The following is an 18,064-nucleotide window of genomic DNA, read 5'->3' as shown; positions in this document are numbered from 1 at the left end:
ACATTTTAAAATGGGTGAGGATTTCAAGGTTTTCTTTAAGAAGCAGATTTTAAAAAATGTTTTTGAAAAGAAAATAATGGTCATGTCTACATGGCATTGAAAGACTGCTCTGAGCGGTAATGAGCTATTTTGGCATGGAGAGCATTCATTTGGGTCTCCATTTCCAACCCACCAGTAAATTTCCTCCCTGAGAAGGACTGTGCTCACTAGGAGACCGGACGGGATATCCTCACCGCAGAAATAGGTACTGAAATACTCTTCATTCCGCCAACATAGGTGTTTCCATTTGGCAGAGTGATGCCCAGGACAACTGCCTTTATTACCCTGTGCCACTAACCTGCAAAATTTGCTTCCTCTTCTGAGATGCTAGCGTGCACCAGAAGCACCTGCCCAGAGCTCCTATGCCTTAGTTAACTCTGTGATGGGAGGTGGTAAGTAGCAGCTTCCTGAGAAGCTCTCGGCTGTACCCAACTGTGCAAGGGTGTCCGTGGAATTTCAGGACAAAGCCAAGCACATGATCTTGTCCCACTTTCAGTGGTTTCAAACCTTCCTTAAACATTTACTCTAGCCTATTTAGGCTTGCTCTGCAATGAGGTGTAGGTCTTCAAACATTGCATTACCAGGTCTCAGCTGGATGCTATGGCTAATAGCTAAGGGACTGTAAGGGCTAGTACAGAAATGACCCATAAGAAGCAGCTTCCTAAGTCACTTGGCAACTCAAGCCTTCACTCTAACCCCCATCTTCTCCATTCACAGTATGAATAGCACAGTCAGTCTCAGGGGCTGAATTCCAGTGCGCTACCTCCAGCAAGTGCTTTAAGTCGTGCTGAAGCGCTAAGTTATCCCATATTGCAGTGTTTAGCATCTGCATGTTCAGATTACTAAAATTTAGTCCCAAGCTCACTGCCACACTGCCAGGACCAAGCAGATATACCCACTGTAACACAAAGAGGCAAGCACAGCAGAAGAGGCCAGACTCTTCCCCATTTTCACTATTGTTTTAAATGAATGGAATTGATCATTTTGTTTTCCCGTGATTTCAAAAAGCCAATAGCTACAGCCAGCCGGTGAGCAGGACAAAAGAGACGGGATAAGAAATGTAGGGTAAAAACGCGTAGAGATGCACATTGTTCTCCGCAAGCTTCATGCTGAATGTCAAGTATTTGTGGTCACATCATATTTTCCGATACTGGTTTTTTAAGGGTCTGGTTACTGTTGTTTGAATTCAGAGCGTATCAACTTTCGGATTAATTCCTTTCTGTATGGAAAATGGTGGTGAAAGTTTCAGTTGTCTATGTTCTGCTCTGCTTGAGCCTCAGTTGCAAACTTATTTCACACTGTTTTGCTCCAGAGTACATCAAATACAGATAAAATTCCTTCGTATAGGTAATGCATGGACCTAAATTCTCATCTAGATTCATGGAGAGGTTTCATGAAGCATCTTTATGTATCTCCCCATAAAAAGACGTGGAAAGGATAAGCCTTCTCTCTTTCTCAGCTTTGGTGTGGTTTTCTTTTAAATTGGGTGGAAGGGGGATGGGTTTTTTTTTTGTTTTCAGTCTAAAGGCTGAAAGCTGAGACCATAATTGTCCCTCATGTGGAATAACAGTCATTTTGTTCTAAATTTGGGGGGAACAAAAAATTGTTTAGCCAGCATTAGGAAATAATTTTTATAATACCAGTGTTTTCACTCTGAATGTATTTTAAACTCTTGCCGTGTGGTTTGGTTTAGGATACTTAAACAGTTCTGCTTGGGACTTTGGGGGTGGTTTTGTGTTCTTTTCCATTTCTTTCATTTGCAAAGTCAAATTGCTTTTTCTGAATCAGAAAGTTATGAATGTTGTCAGTATGCTATGCAAGTCATCTAACAGCCATGTTGGAGTTCAGTGGCTCTGCATTGCCAGAGCTTAGAAAATCATGCCCATAGGTTGGCATGATTGCCATAGTTCCTCTGACATGGCGCACAACCTTGCTCTCATGTACACCTGGTAAAACGTAGTCATGCTAGGTGAAGAACTGTGAAGAATTCCCTACTTGCTGCCCATCAGGATACAGCTTGATTTTTAGAGCCGTGAAGTACTTGCAGCTCCTGTCAGTTTTGACTGAGTTTGGGTTGCTCAGACCTGAAGCATCAAACCTGTGTACTCCAGATGGTTCCATCTGTTTCAGTATTAAAGTATTAATGATCAAGTGTAGCGGCATGCTCTTCTTCCTCTGCCTACATAAATTTGATCAGAAGGAAATTGATTTTTGTTCCTTTTTCTTTACAAAATGAGCAACCTTGCAAAATGAAGAGCATCTTAATATTTGAGCTCTGTATTCACTATTCAAAATATAAGCCAGGTGTTTTGGGAAAAAAAAGAAAAATTTACTTCCAGTTGATGGCTTGTTTTACTCACATAGCCTTCCTTTGAAATTTTGATCCTGTACGTTTTAAACAACAGATACAATAATACCTTAGTTGTGCTGCAGGAGGACCATTGGTAGATATTCTAAATCTGGTTTATGATTTTATTTTGAACATACTCTGCTTTTGCAGTGAGATCCCAGGTAGGAGAGTCTGCCATGTTACCTAATCCCAGCTATCAGCATGGAAAAGGCCGCTACTATGACTGCGGGAGGGGTCAATACAGAACAAGGTGTCATTTTCACATACCCGTTACTTAAAATGCCTTTTTTTGCCTCCTTTGTTTCCAGGAATCATTCTTTCACTTGCTTTCTGTCTCCTTTCCAGGTGTGGATGTGTGGAGGTGGCATGTTTGATGTTCCATGCTCTCGAGTTGGGCATATCTACAGGAAGTACGTCCCTTATAAAGTCCCTTCTGGAACCAGCCTAGCACGGGTGAGTAATTGGGTCCTGCTGTTTTTCATTTTCATTCATCATCAGTCTCTTCATTACCTGTGAACTAGTTTCCAGTAAACCATTAAAATGGAAAATGAATGTTTCTTTATTTTTCTGAAATGAGATGTGCAATTGCTGCAGTTATGCTGCCTTCCAGAGATAAGATTGCCAAGAATAAAACAGAAGCTTAAAAATACAGGATTGGACATCTCAGCACAGAAGTGCGTTTCATGCTAATTCAAAAGAATTTAGGAATAACCTCAGGCTTACGGTTCTCAAATTGCACAGTGTTGTCAGTCATAGTTTTTACAAGCAGGACCAATTTGAATGCACATTTTCTTATTAGTCAGCAGAAAAGGCAGAATCTCATGGAAGGGATGTTTTTTCTGAGGCAAAAGGACTAAGTAACAATGATTTGAGCAACTGTCTAATTATTGTGTAAAACCTGGTTGTGGAATACAGCCAGCTTTGAGCCATGTGAGTGAGAAATTACAAGACCTCTAGACATTTCTCAAAGACTACTGAACACATCCATATCCATGAGGGGCTTTTTGCTCAAGAGAAAATGTTCTATATCTTTCTGGAGATGTTCATGGGATGTCAAAAGATGGGAGACAGAGGGCACAGATGTAGCTTCCAGGCAGATACTAGTATTTATTCATGCTTGAGTTTAATCTTTTCTGGTTTAGAGGATTTTTTATTTTTTTTTTTTAATAAAATGGCATTAATATTAAAGTCTGCATATTGCCATAGGGTAATATTTTATGAATCATATTTTTTCTTAATAATGAAAATGTGGTATGAATAAAATAATAAATTTCTTGCTTTAAGGGGGAGATGTTCTTGGTTTCAGCACCACGGGACAAGGCTTGCTGTAGTAACTGCAGCAGAGGAAAGAGGCCACCTGCGCTGCCTGCCTGACAGCTGGCTAGACAGAGAGAAGGATTTGCCTTAAAAGAGCATCAGTGCAGACAGTGCGACACACGATACAGTAATGGGATTAGTGGTGGCGTTAGTGGTGGTGACAAAAACTCTATTGACTAAACTGTGAGATGAAAATCTTCCCCCACTATTATAGCTCTGTGTAGTATCAGAGTTTCCCCATCCAGATTTTTGCACTGGCTGAAATAAACTGCTTTGTTTATGGTATCCACTGCAAAAATCACACACAACTTGAAACAGGAAATCCAAACCTCAGTCTCTGTTCTTCTCTATTACAGCACAAAGTATCTCATTAGCGAATATGCTGTCTCGTGCATTACCTGTAGGAGCAAAATCCAATCATTTCTATTTGGACTAGTAGCATCTCATACAGTTCAAAACTTAACTAGCTTTCACAGAGGCACTGTGAGTACTTAGAGCCATCAGGTAGCCACAGCCTGCAGCCTCCTTGTACCATTTATTTTAGCTTGATTTCGATAAATCACTCATGAAGTATTACCAAAAACCATTCCTGGTTATAAAACTGAAATCTCTGCCTGTGCACAGACTGACTGCCCTGTATCTTGTGGGGAAAGATCTAGTGTGCTGATAGGATGGGTCTTGTCCATCCCATTCAAATAATGCATAGTTTCTTCTGTGTTGTGGGGGTCCAAAACATGATGCTTAGGGAAATTTCTGGCAGATATTTATCAATGAAAGAAAATCTGAATTCTTAGATTCCCAGCTTCTTTCCAGTACAATGTTCTAAACCAAAACGTTGATGTTAGGATACATTGCATCAAGGCTGCCAAGAGCGCAAGACAATTCTGTATGTTTTAGTGTTTGGGGCTACCTCAATAACTAGCCAAGGAAGAGAGTTTGGTCCCTGACCCATCAAACTGTGCGTAGTTTTAAGGCTAAAAATATTCTCTTTCATCCAAGCTGGAAAATGAAAAGCAAGTATGTATTCATCTTTGGTGTGTCAATCCCTTTGATACAGACCACTCGCATTCCAAATAAACTGCCCCAAATGGAGCTGTTAGCCAAAATAATGCTAGGGGAATATGTACAGGAGTGGCCTGGATATTTCAGCTATCTTTGCATTATCCTCCAAATACTGTATTGTATTATATTATACTACATTACATTATATTATATTATATCCTCCAAATATTATAGCCTACGCCTTATGAGTATTTTATCTAAAACTTCCCTCTAGTTCAAGAATATAATGAATAACACACTCAAGAATATCTGGAAGTATTATCCCTGCTGCCAAAGGCAATGCTTTTCACTTCTAAGTAGTTTCCACAAAGGTTTTTACTAAATCCTTTTCCATCTGCTGCTAAAGAAGGATGCTGGAGATGCAGTTCAGAAAGGAATGAGCCCTATGAAGCCCAACTGTGATTGTATAAATGACTGCAAGAGCCCCTTCATTAATCAAGGGAGAATTTTCCCTTGTGCAGATACTGCATTAAAGAATGACAGATTTTCCCATCCTGTCCCACAGCAGCAGCACAAGGGATATGGAGGCTGGAGTTAGGAAGAGGGCAGAGCTTCTAGACAAATTCAGGCATAGCCCAAATCATGCCATGGGTTTGCTTTCAAGCTGGTTCAGCTTATGTTTACCCTTAACAAATAATGCTTAAAGTGACCATTTTACCTTCCCTTGGGATTTCAGCTCTCTATATCTTTTAGCAACAAGTTTCAACACAGAGTTTCAGCCAGCTGCATAATGCTTGACCAATCCAGATATCTTTTTGAAGAGCTGTAACCTGACATGAGGATCACATATGCTTTATTAAATGAGAGACTTGTCAAAAACTCTGTTCTGCCTCCCCATCACTAAATAACCATTGTTATTTAATAACACACAATAACATATTGGGTGTACCACACACAATAGTATGTATCGTGACATCCATTTTCTATGTCCTTCTTATCGTATTTCCTACCTTCTTATCTGTCACTCAAGACCTGCAAAGCCTACGCATATTTTTTGCTGACACATTCCCCATAAATTGAAAAGCATCCACATATGAAACACTCTGTCAGTAAAACTGTTTGGTGGTACAGAGCAAAAGTAAAGCAAGCTGCAAACATGCAGAGTAGATTTATAAAACAGACTGTGACAACCAAAAAAGCTGAATATTTTTGTCTGGAGATGTCTTAAGATGTTGCTGCTTGCCAAATGCAGTCTGTGTCCAATTTACAGGTAATTGCACATAAAGAAAGATTAATGGGCATGCAGATGTCAACACTGATTCCACATTATACTGTGGAAGCACCACATAATTATTCATTCATTCCAAACCTGTCAACCTCTGCACAAAACTGCAGTGACTAATAACTAATTTTGCCTGTTTGTTTTAGTTAAGATATATATAGAAAGCGAACCCCCAAATCTTAGAAGTCCTATGCAAGATGTTGCCCTATTCAAAACTTCTGAATTCTTTAACTGGATTATTTTAGTTGCTTTGTGGTATTCTTGACTGTCGCTTCCTTTTTAACAATTCTAGCTAAGCCATTTTCTTTTAGCCAGTTACCTATGAAATTAGACTTTAAAATATTATTAGCATTTTCTTGTAGGTGTATCTCAGTTTATTATTTATTTTATTTAGTTTCCTATTGGGGGGGGGGGGGGGGGGATTTTTTTTCTATTTGTGATTATATGAAAGCCATAAGAAATTTATCAATAAAAGCTCACTGTTCCATAGGATATGCAGAGATGAACTCAGAATTTCAAAATATATCTACAGAAATTTTTTTCATTTGCAGGTATTTTACACAGCATTTTAGCATTAACTACAGAACATTAGAGCATTAGGCCTTTCTGAAGGGAAGGGCAGTCCCACTGAAGTTCAAGTTTGGATGCTAACCCAGCAGCGTGGTGAATCCTAACCTTAAGTTGAATTCCTCCCTGCACGCCAGGACGTGGGATCCCAGAGCACAGTGATCCTCTGACCCAGCAGGCACAAGCACGATGACATTTGCCTCATTACACAGTGTCGCTGAATTGGAACTTGCACGAGTTTGGGTTCAGGAATTCAGCTGATAAAGGTGGGTTCAGATTCCCACCTGAACCATTTGCTCAGCCTTTTCATGTGGCTTCAGAAGGGATCTTCAAAGAAAATTACTGTAGCTATACTATCTGGTGCTGTGACCACGTTTACACTTGTGACAGAGCTTCCTTTAATACTGTGACCATTGGGGGGTGGGGGGGGGTCCCAGCTGCAAATACTGTTTGGGGTTTTGTTAAAGCAGCCCATGAACATTTTCTTTTTGGTTTCCAGGCAAGTTAAAGAACCAAGGAGAATCAGTTAGGTAATGGCTATGTTTTCTCGTGACCGGAGTGCAAACCAATAGATGTTGCATGCTGTTAAGGGAGCACTGCTGGCACTTCTGCAATCACCTCTGTAGGAAAACAGACTGTAGCACAAAGTCAGTTATGATTCAGCAGTCACAGTAAGCAGCTGAAACATCAGCTTAGAATAAGCAAATTACTTAGGAATCAAGCAAGAATCACCATCTTGCAACAGCACAGCTATGATATATAATGATGATGATTATACAATACAGCTTTTAAGTTTCCATTCTAACTTTTTTCATTTAACAGTTTTATAAATTCATCATTAAAATTATTTGAACCGAGATCTCAAAGAGAGTGCTTACCAAAGAAAATCTTCAAATTAATATCTTCTAATCCCTGAATACAAGAAAGTCAAAGTAATTTTTTTAAATGCTAATATTCTATATTTTCTCCAATCTAAATAGAAGTTTTGCTTTTAAGATAATAACGCAACAGGACAGGCAGCTTAGCTATCCAAAAGGAATACAAAGAAGATGGAGAACTAGATGTTTCTGGATGATAACATCAAAGTGGTGGTAGCTACTTTCCAGGGTTCGTTCAATAGGCCAGCGCTGGAGCCCAAGTTACGTGACTAAAGAAATGTATTTCGAGTCAAACCCCTGAACTCTCTCCAGGCTTAGCTGCAGAGGTGGGCTATGGTCTGTACGTGCCCGCAGACTATGGGTCTGTAAAGCAAGCATGGCAGTAGCCAACAAATCTGCGGAGATGTTGTTCCACTGGCACTGCTTCCCGCAGCTCCCCTGCAGCCAGCCCGCAGAGACCTGCAGCTGCAGAGCTGGGGGCAGGCAGCATCCTCACGGGGACCCTGCCCATCCCTGCCCTCCGAGCCCCGCAGGCTGGCCTCAAGCAAGCCAGCGAGCAGAGATGTAGCCTTTCGTCAGTGGGCTGGTTTGGGGGCTTGCTTTTTCACTTTTTTCCAATGTGCAGGTCTTAGAATTTTTTGCGGTGGAGATGCAAACCTTTACAGAGAGAATGAAATCCTGGCTGTTTTCAGATGACATCTGTGGAATTTTAGTTCTAGGTATTTGCAGACTACAGGCTGAGAATAAATAGTCTCTTGCTTCTCTGCCAGCTGTGCTAACCCTCACAAGATTTATTTATATACACCACTGGCTCTGTCACCTAGTTAGCATACTGTCTTCCATGGAGAAGCATTTCTTTTATGCCTGCAGACATCTCTGTATTTGGTTGGGGTTGTTTTACACAAATACAAACCATTGCTGGAATGAAACCCTGTAAAGTTTTAAACACAGTTAAGTGTAAAGGACCAAAATAAGATAGATACCCAAGAGGGGGAAAGATTGACAAACACTAGCACTGCCGAAGTTAAAAGGGAGTTAGGCAAGAAGGGCAAAGATATGAAAACCCCCATTTAGACTTAACTGATGTGGGCAGCTTAGATATTGAGATGTGAACGTCAGAAAGCTGCAATTAGTGTCCAGGAAATGTTTTCTTGTGCTTTCACTGTAGAAATACACAGAAATGAGAAATTATTTTGTTTCAACACTGATGGAAGGACCTTTGCATGAAACTGAGGGTACCATTTTAATCCTTGTGAGTGCTCTGGAGTTTTGTACCCTGCTGCCTCTGTCATATTAATCTGTATTTGTTGGATGGGCTGCTCTAGTCATACTTTGTTCTCCTCCTCTGTGATGATTTATTGTGACTTTATGCTACCCGTATTCCAGAGGAACATGAAGTTGTCTTGGCTGGCTGGATCCCAGTGCACTTTTTAAATACAATTTACATAAAACAAACTGTATATTATGTTATTTCCAGCCAAATGAAATACAGCTGCTTCCAGAAGTAAACAGGGCACCCATTCTGAAGTAGCAACAACCCTGTGCTTCACAAAACAAACAATACAATTTATATTAGAAAGATGATGTAGGTGGAGTGAAAATAACCCCACTGGAATTTTACTAGGAAGGAAAAGAGATTAATATGTCAGTTGTTGCAGAGACTGTTAGGTTATTTTTATCAAATAAACAGTTATATCCTCTCTTATATTTCACAACTGAAATGCAGTCAGGCCTCAGATGTGCTGTGGTGATTCATATTTGATTGGTATAATGGAAAGTGATTTTTAATGTTCAGGCTGATGAGAGGTATTACTATCACGACAAATAAGCCTACACCAGCTGGTGACAGCCAGCTTCCTGGAAAATTGTTCAGATTAAATGCAGGAGAACAGGAACTCATTACAGGGCCCAAATGTTCCTGTAGTAGTTTAATATTGATAAAAGTAAAGTCTATGGGTTGGGGTCAGGGTTGGTCTCATGCAAACAGTGAGACAGGCACAAAAGCAGAAAAAACAGGTTATGCAGGTGAAATGAAACAAATAATAAAACCATTGTGCTGCTTTAGTGCCACCCGATAACAAAAAGCTACTTTAGCACATCTGGAGAAACTGAAAACAGGAATTGCATTTTTATATTAGTTTAACTGCTACCTCTAGAATGTCAGTTGGAAAAGATGCAACTAGAGGATGGATTTGTGCAGGCTCACAACAGCGAACAGGCTACAGCAACGTAGCTCTCTTACCAGTGCTGTCATTGCAAGCCAGCACACCTGCCACAGTTACAAAACGTGGAACTACACCTCTCATATTAGGGACCAATCTAGTTAAACCTTGCTTAGAGGGAATATTTACGAATCTGTCCTTTGACATGTCCTTGCCTCACTCCACTTTTCCATTCTCATGGCCAGTGTCTACTTTCTTCTCACTGCATTTATTTGAGTAATATCACGTCTCTTGAAAATGATGGATGATCTTACATGCTTAAAAAGAAGGGACAGTCATTTGATCAGAGAGATATATCTTCCCTAGTCACTGAAGAAAGTGAAAGGGACAAAACGGTACATGAAAAATTTCTTTTTTTCAAGTGGAGAAGTCCTCATTTATCTCTCTCTTTCTCCAGTCAGGTTGATTTAAACTCTTTTATTGAAGTCCAGGTATCAGTGACATTGTAACTTACTGTCTTGTAGACTATTGGTGAGTGAAAATACAAAACAAAGTCACAGTCTTAAATGTCTGAGTTCATACAAACTTAAAGAAAACTTGTCTAAAAGTAAGCCTGATGGTAAAGGATTTACCAGAGAGTAAAACTGTAACAGTGGCACAGAACTTAATTATATCAAGAATGCATACATAGGCAACTGATGGCAGCTGATGAGTCAGTCTTAGTGTGGTTGCCATCACTTTTGTATGCATCTCAGCTTCTTGGTGACAGCTGTCACAACCTTACATATAGAAATATGTATCTACTGAAATATCATTGGGCCTTATTTATTCATGTACAGAAATTTTTCACTGAAAATGACAAGAGAGAACAAATTATCATTGGTCTGTCATGGATGGGTCCTGAGAAACTCCTCAGATGTCCATCAAGAGTCCCTGTGACTTCCTTTACATTGTGTGTCAATTCACGTAACTGATTGAGTTGATCTTCATTTAATTGCCCCTATTTAATTTTTATTTTTTCTTTTTTTCTATTCAAAGACCAGGGTAACCAAACTGGACATCTGTAACCTTGCAATGAATCTGACAGCCAAACTAAGCTACAGCAGTTTTCAGCTGTAGAAACATGTTTCATTTTTCCTTTCCATATGCATTTAGATGAGGTGTTCAGATTAAATCCAAGCAAGTGTGATCCACCACAAAGATATCCCAGAACTGATTCTTCTTATTGATAAAGATATTTGATGCCATTTGAGAAACTGGCATTTGAAGGAGTTTTCTTTAGAAGATTACACAAAGAGTAACAGAGACAGAAATCAAGAAGATTGCAATATAACTCTTACTTTGTTCTAAATTCTTTGTAGATTATCTTCACCGTGAGACTGGAGTGCTTAAATGATGCTATAAGACATTCACAAAATGCCACCTAATCTGGTAGGCTCTTAAACTCCTTTGACCTCTAAATTCTGCAGCAGTATACACACACACACACACACACACACGGTGAAGTCCTAACAAAGTTGAACTGCTTAGCATCTGTATTACAGCTAGACTCTGTCTAGATTTGGTAGCTTTTCATAACCATGCCCACTTGTAGGCGTAAGATGTTCACATGCTCAGATTGTGTCTAGCCTGACCTAAGGCTCAGGCAAGGGGGAAGTGACTGTCCTCCTTTCTCCACCATGTCAGACATTCACCCAGATTGCGCAAAGGGCAACTCTGGGAGACTCGTAAAGGATTTGAAATCACATCCTTACCTTACAGTAAGTCACTTGATCGGTAGGCCTTAAAGTGTTCAGGGAGGAGTGCTCTCATTTTGGTTATGCTCCTCTACCTTTCTGTTGTGATAAGGTGAGCAAAAGACCAGCAGCTCATGGACATGATTTGCAGAGAAGAGTTATGTCCCTAGGAGGTTCTTCACACAGGGCAACTTTTCATGCTGTTAGACAGCCACAGAACAGGGATCTTCAGCTTAGGAGAGCTCACTTAACTCATCTTGGACAGCCTATATTTTTGCTCCAGGAACATGCTGGGTTAGCATGTTCTAAATAGGATTGTAAATGGTGTTTGCCTTTACTGTGCAAGGTTGCACCAGAGAACTTTCAGGACCGCAACTCTTCGTGACTGCATTCAGTTCAAGTATGGGGATTAACTGCAATTTCAAGTTTTACTACTAGTCTGTACATGTTTATGTTAAAAGGAAGTGTGGTGGTTACTGAGCTTGCATCACGATAAAAAGGATAAGAAACCCATGCTAACTGAAGGCAACAAACCTCTTTAAAACTAGTGTTTGGATGCTGAGTGCTTGCTTCCTAGTTAACTGGCAACTTCAGAGCGAGCTTCCCACTACTCCAGGATGGAGAGTTCCTTGCAGTCATGTTCATAAACAGTCTGGAGATATGGAGCTAGCAAAGATATCAAGAGTTTGTATTTTTAAAAGGGAACCTATTGAAATTCAAAGGGCTGCCTCATAAGGGTTCAGCTTATGACAGCAATGTATAAACATGCTAAGGATAACATATAGGTTCATTACAGGATCTGGCAAGGTTTGGGAAGATATTTAGCATTTGATGGAGAAAACGGTCTTGGAAGAACTGGGGAACAAAGTTTTAAATAGATTTGTCTAAAGTGTCTTACCTGATACTTGGGGAATGGTGGGAAGACCTGAATTTCTTTTTTTCTAATGCAATGTTTTGGTGGGTTTATGCACACACACTTGGAAAACAAGGAGTTTTTGACTGGTGAATGAGAAGTTCGAGCCAGTGACCAGGTATAATGTCAAGATTTCTGTTGGACTCCTCTTTTATTCAGTTATAACCATCTAAAGCAGAATTCAGTTCTTTTAGTGCAGCCAAATAACTAAAGAGAAAACTCCAGCAGAGCCTACTCTTGATATTGATGGGGTAAGTCGCTGCTGGAGTTACTTTGAATTTTTCTTTCCTAAGAGAATTTTTTTACTGTACTTTTACTGTATGGTTCTTTTTACAGCATGGTTTATAAATATGAAAATAGCACTATCAGATAAAGTGATTGCAAAAAATAATATATTTTCTAGAACAGTCTTAAACTGCATTTGTACTGTAGTAAATGAGGTGTACAGCATTATAGTGGAAGATATGCTAGAAAGATCACACCTATTTCCATGATTTGGGCTTCTTAGTTTAATGAGCTTAATCATATTTTGGCCTTATCTACAAAGTCTCATGACATAGTATTTTTACTTGTCAGGAGATTGCTGTGTTACAGGGTTTCTGCCAGAAAGGTGGGATTGTCATTTAGATGTTGTTCTTGAATTTGTTCTGGTTTTCTTTGTCCTACCCAGTTCCTGTATTCTTGAATTCTAATTTCTTGTGAGATAATACAGGTTTTCATGAAATTACAGCAAAATTCAACCTTATGTGGGGCACGAGCCTTTTTTTTAATAGGGATGTGTGTCGTGAATTCTTATACTCCTTTCATTTTACTTGCTTTATCCCTGCAGGTTATAAGATATTTGCTTCACGGAAAGAAAGCACATAGAAACTTATCTTGCAGTGTCAGCTAAAAGTACTTAGTTTGTTCTGTATCTTGCTGTCTTTGTATTCAGATAAGCCTTATTAGTTCAGAGACATTTAGTTTGTGTGGATTAATAAAATTCAAGAAAGGAATTTTCAAATGAATCTTGAAAGCAAATCAGACTACGAATCAGGCTTACTTATATGCAGAGAATGTTCTGAGAAGAAACATTACCTTACGTTGATGATAATCAGATGTATATTGTCCTCCAGCTTATTACAGAGCGAATCTCAGAATTTTGCAGTTAGCGTACTATAAAAAGAATATTACAAAACTTGATGATCTTGTTTTTACAAGCAAAGCAATAAGAATGCCCTAGTGTCTTAGTGTTATCCAGTGAGATGTTGCTTTGTTGGTGGGATAAGAGGTTATTGGGCAGCTGTGGAAATGCAGAATAGACAAAGCCTGTACTCCACCACAACATCTGCATATAAAGCTGTGTGGATTGAGTTGCAGGAGGAATTTTAAAAACAAACAAAAAATACAGAAAAAATTGCCCTGGGCCTATTTAGACTCCATGACATTAAATAACAATAAAATATATCTCTTCAGTCTCACCTATTCAGGATTTTTCCTTGCAAGTCTTTTTATATTATTATTTTATAATTTGAGTCAGCTAATTTAATTAATTATAATTTGAATAAATTCTTATGCAACAAAATAGGTAATTCTGTTTCCTGTAAAATGCCAACAAAAATAAACTTTGTGGGACATAAGCCAGAACTGGGTTTCACGGAACAGAAATAGTCTTAGATGTGTCTATAGGGTGAGTGCAGAAAGCCACAAGTTGCCATATCTATCCCATGAGCTGCTTTGCTTCAGATCAGCTCTACTTCAAGGATACATGCTATGCTTTTGCACAGACTTGCTAGCACGCCAGCACAGCGAAGCTTTCAGTCCAAAGGTAGTGCAAAACCACCTGTGAGATGGGGCGGAGGAAGCTCATGACTGTTTGCCCCCATACATACACATGTAAGACCCGGCCCTAAAATTTAGGTAGGAATTGCTAGGTGACTAAGCAGTATGATGACAGCTGAAAATTCAGATGCCTTTCAAAGGCAAAGGAATAATTTGAACCATTCCTGCACATCAGCAGGTTCTGAACTAACACGAAAAACATATAGGTATCAATGTGAGCAGCTAAAAGAAAATTTCTCTTCAATATCCATCATTAATCAAAAACCCATGTGGAGATGCGTAAAGAATATGAAGGAAAATAATATGGTCAACAGACAGATGACTCTATCAGCAGGAAAGCAGGGTACTTAATACTCTGTAGTGTTTGCTCAACGCTGTAATGAAGATAGCATACGTTTATTGGTATTTTTCCATGGTTTAAGACTGAGAAATCAGACCAGCTAAGCTTAAAAGTTGTGTGGACTACTGATTTTTTTTTTTTGTTTAATTCTCCCCATTAGAAATATCATTCACTCAAAGCATGAAGAAATTAATGATTGGTTTTTTTCTGCTACACAGAACCTGAAGCGCGTGGCAGAGACATGGATGGATGAGTTTGCAGAGTACATTTACCAGCGACGGCCTGAGTACAGACATCTCTCAACTGGTGATATCTCTGCCCAGAAGGAACTTCGCAAGCACCTTAAATGTAAAGATTTCAAGTGGTTCATGGCTGCAGTGGCTTGGGATGTCCCCAAATATTATCCTCCTGTGGAGCCTCCACCTGCTGCCTGGGGAGAGGTGAGGAATACACAAATTAGATCAAATTTAAATGAGTCTAACATTTTACATTGCAGGAAATTAAAATTATGAAATTAGATTCAGCTCCTATGATAAATAGTGTTATTAAGGGAGTTCACAGTGATTGGAACAAACCCTGGACTAGCCATTAAAATGAGAAACCATCATGTCTTAGAACGATCGCTGTCCTTTTTATAATTCATTACAATTTTGTGTGTACAGGCCATAAGATGCATGCACAATGAGGAGAAGAATGTGAAAAAGACTATGTAGCACTCATTATTGCATGTCACAAGATGATTTTAGATGCTGAGAATCACCTTAGCAAAAAGGAGGTCTGAGGGCAACACTTTTTTTTGCATATCCACTCATATATCTCCTCTTGTTCTTACAAGGACAATTGTATGTAGGTGGAGTTAGGTTTGCTCTGTTCTGCTCGCACGTGCAAACGTGACAAGCGAAGCTTGGATATTTTTCTTCTAGAAAGACTGGTTTTGCTCAGCTTGTGATCTGTATTCTGTAGGTGCTGTCATGACCAAGTACCAGTAGCAGACAAATGCAATTTTTCTTTTGGGGCATGAAGGGAGGGAGAGACCACCAAGACGGAAGCCAATATCCAAGCATCACTCCAGAGCAGGGGGAAGCAAACAACCTGCTGGAACTCTCCACCCTTGATCAAAGATTCAGACCTGCATTCAGACCTCCCTGAAGAGCAGAGCCGTAGCACACCTTGCTCTGACAGTGTGTTTTGTGTAGAAGAGATGAAAACGCAAAGAGTGCAGGGACAGGAAATTACTTCCATAGCTGCACTGAAAAATTGCAGTGGCCTTTTTACTCCTAGGAACCACAGTGGATTCACTCCATGGAAAGGTGGTATGCAGAGGGCTTTTTCCTCTCAATTCATTAAGATTTATAAAGAAGGCTTTGCTCTTTCAGTGTATTGTGCTACTTTTTTAAAAACCATAGGAATATCTGCACTGTGAGTTCTGGCCTTCTCTAATTTGCTGGAGATCTTCTTGGGGCTCTCAGACAATTACCTTTTATATTTGAAACCAAAGGATGAAGTTGAAACCTTGACTAAAACATTTGGTAAGACCCCTCACACCTCTGCATATCCCCAGTGGTCAAGGCTGGAACATGCAGGGGATTTCTAAACATAGGTGCCTCTACTATTCTTCAGAATTTCTTTTTAAAAATGCAAATTACCTCATTGCAAAAATTTAAAAATAACTTTCTGTGGTAGTAGCAGTCCTTAACTATTCTTTGTAAGATACCAGTTACAGATGTTCAAGGGAATTTCAATTTATGTGTGTCTTACTGATTGCTACTTCTTGGCAATAATTAACTCCTTTGTTGTTAAAGTTTCTTCTGTCTTTGATACTGCTGCCCACATATTATGGGATTAATGTATACCACGAGGTAAGGAGTTTATCAGTATAAGTCAGGCTGGATCAGGTGCTGTGACTGCTACTGTGATCTTCCTTCACCATCTTCCACATATACATGTGCATCCTTGGAGGACTGTGATCATGAGATGTGTAATTTCTCTGGCCAGCTGAGCAATCCATAACTCAATCAGAGCGTCTAAGTGGAAGAGACTGTGATTCAGGTATTCATTCTTTTCACAGCAATATTAATATACTCTTTGCATAAAAGCAAGACTTTTAAAAAGTAAATCAAAGATCATAGCAGTGGTATCAAATCTGTACCTTAAAAGCACTTATTGAGTTCTTAGGAAGGAAGTGAAGACCAAAGGCTTTCTTTTTCCCCTAAAATGTACTTTCTCTAAAATAACAAGAAGTTTCAGCCCTACTACTCTATTTTTTCCTGAGACTGTCACATTCCTGTGAAGTTTTAATTAATTTGTTGGCACTTCCAAGGAACTTGAACAAACTTGAAGGTCAATGGCTGTCATAATTAGAAGCTTGAAGAGAAAAACAGACTGTGTGTTATTGCTTTGTAAGAATCAAGGAGCTCTAGAAACCTTGCTGATTATACACACCAAAAGTCTGTGCCAAGACTGACTGTCATTTAGTACCCTCTCTGCTTCCACTTGGAAAGACTTTACATCTGCTTGCCTATGCCAGTCTGAGAAAGAATAAACAATGAAGTACTCAGACAATTTTTGGCTCCAGTATTTTGATATCTAGCTAGTAAAAGCATGTGGTGTGAAAGCAGCCATCTCATAAACAGCCTCTGCACAACTCCTCTTTTTCTGCAAACATTTATTTAAAATCTGACTCTCACATTTCTTGACAAAATCTGTTCATGGTGGAAAAGAAGGAAATTTGAAAAACAAAAAAAAAATCTTCTTCACTACACTTGTCATAGCCTTCTCTCTTCTGCGTGTTTGTGCCTTTTGTCCTTTGTAGCTGGCAGGGTGTACGTTCCCTTGATACTCTGTTCTGCCATGTAACATCTGATATATGGGCAGTAAAGCAATATAACAGCGAATCCAGACAGATTAAGGTTAGTGAGACTGTCAGTTCAATGTCTGGGTGAGATAACGGTACTCTTTCCTCTCCCACTGTGGGAAAAAGGAACGTTTTCAATCAGGTTTTGTTCTTATTCTTCCAAATATATTGGAAAGTATGCTACCAGTTGCAAAACAGTAATACCCATCCCATTCTCTTTCTAAGACAGAATAATTTATTTGTAATGTGTATTTGAAATCCTGTTGAAGGAAGTTAAAATAATGGCAGCATTAGGTGAGATTTGGACACCAAATGTTTTCTTAGGAAGTATTCATGAATCTACAAGCTGCGATCCAGCATGAATATATTATGCGCATATCATAGCTTCCAACAATAGCTTTAAAAACACATTTTACAGTAAAACAATCATATAATGTCAGCCATTGTCATTTATTTGAGACTTCATGAGTCCTGTAGTCAAGGGGATATGAAAAAAATAATTTGTTTTACTCAGTCAAAAGGGAAATATTTAAGCTTGGTTTCATTTGCTGTTACATGAACTTGTTAGTCAGTGATTTAATACACAGCAAGTGTCTCAATTACTGCAGCAGTGCTAAGCTGTAGGACCTGAAAATACCCCTTTCTCAGTCCCAAACTCCTGGATTTTACAGAACTGTTTTACAGCACTGACATGAAAATGTCACCCATGAAGTTAAGTCAAGTAGCACATTTGAAAAAGGATTAAAGCCTAAGAACTCACTAACTTCTCTTTTGATTACTTTCTTCTTTTTAAAGTGTCATCT

The 18,064-nt window shown here is 39.2% G+C and overlaps 1 protein-coding gene across 1 annotated transcript in view; it reads left to right on the top strand.

Moving 5' to 3' along the window:
- The window catches only part of GALNTL6 (polypeptide N-acetylgalactosaminyltransferase like 6), a 505,186-nt gene that overhangs the window by 467,653 nt on the left and 19,469 nt on the right, over window positions 1–18,064 (top strand). Inside the window, exons 8-9 of the mRNA XM_049834367.1 lie at window positions 2,735–2,842; window positions 14,626–14,847. Coding sequence (XP_049690324.1) covers window positions 2,735–2,842; window positions 14,626–14,847 — 330 coding nt within the window. The remainder of the gene's footprint in view (window positions 1–2,734; window positions 2,843–14,625; window positions 14,848–18,064) is intronic.

Source organism: Accipiter gentilis, chromosome 3 (assembly GCF_929443795.1).
Source record: "Accipiter gentilis chromosome 3, bAccGen1.1, whole genome shotgun sequence".
Classification (NCBI taxonomy): domain Eukaryota; kingdom Metazoa; phylum Chordata; class Aves; order Accipitriformes; family Accipitridae; genus Astur; species Astur gentilis.
The sequence above is the reverse complement of the archived record's forward strand: the minus strand, read 5'-3'. Positions and strand labels throughout refer to the sequence as shown.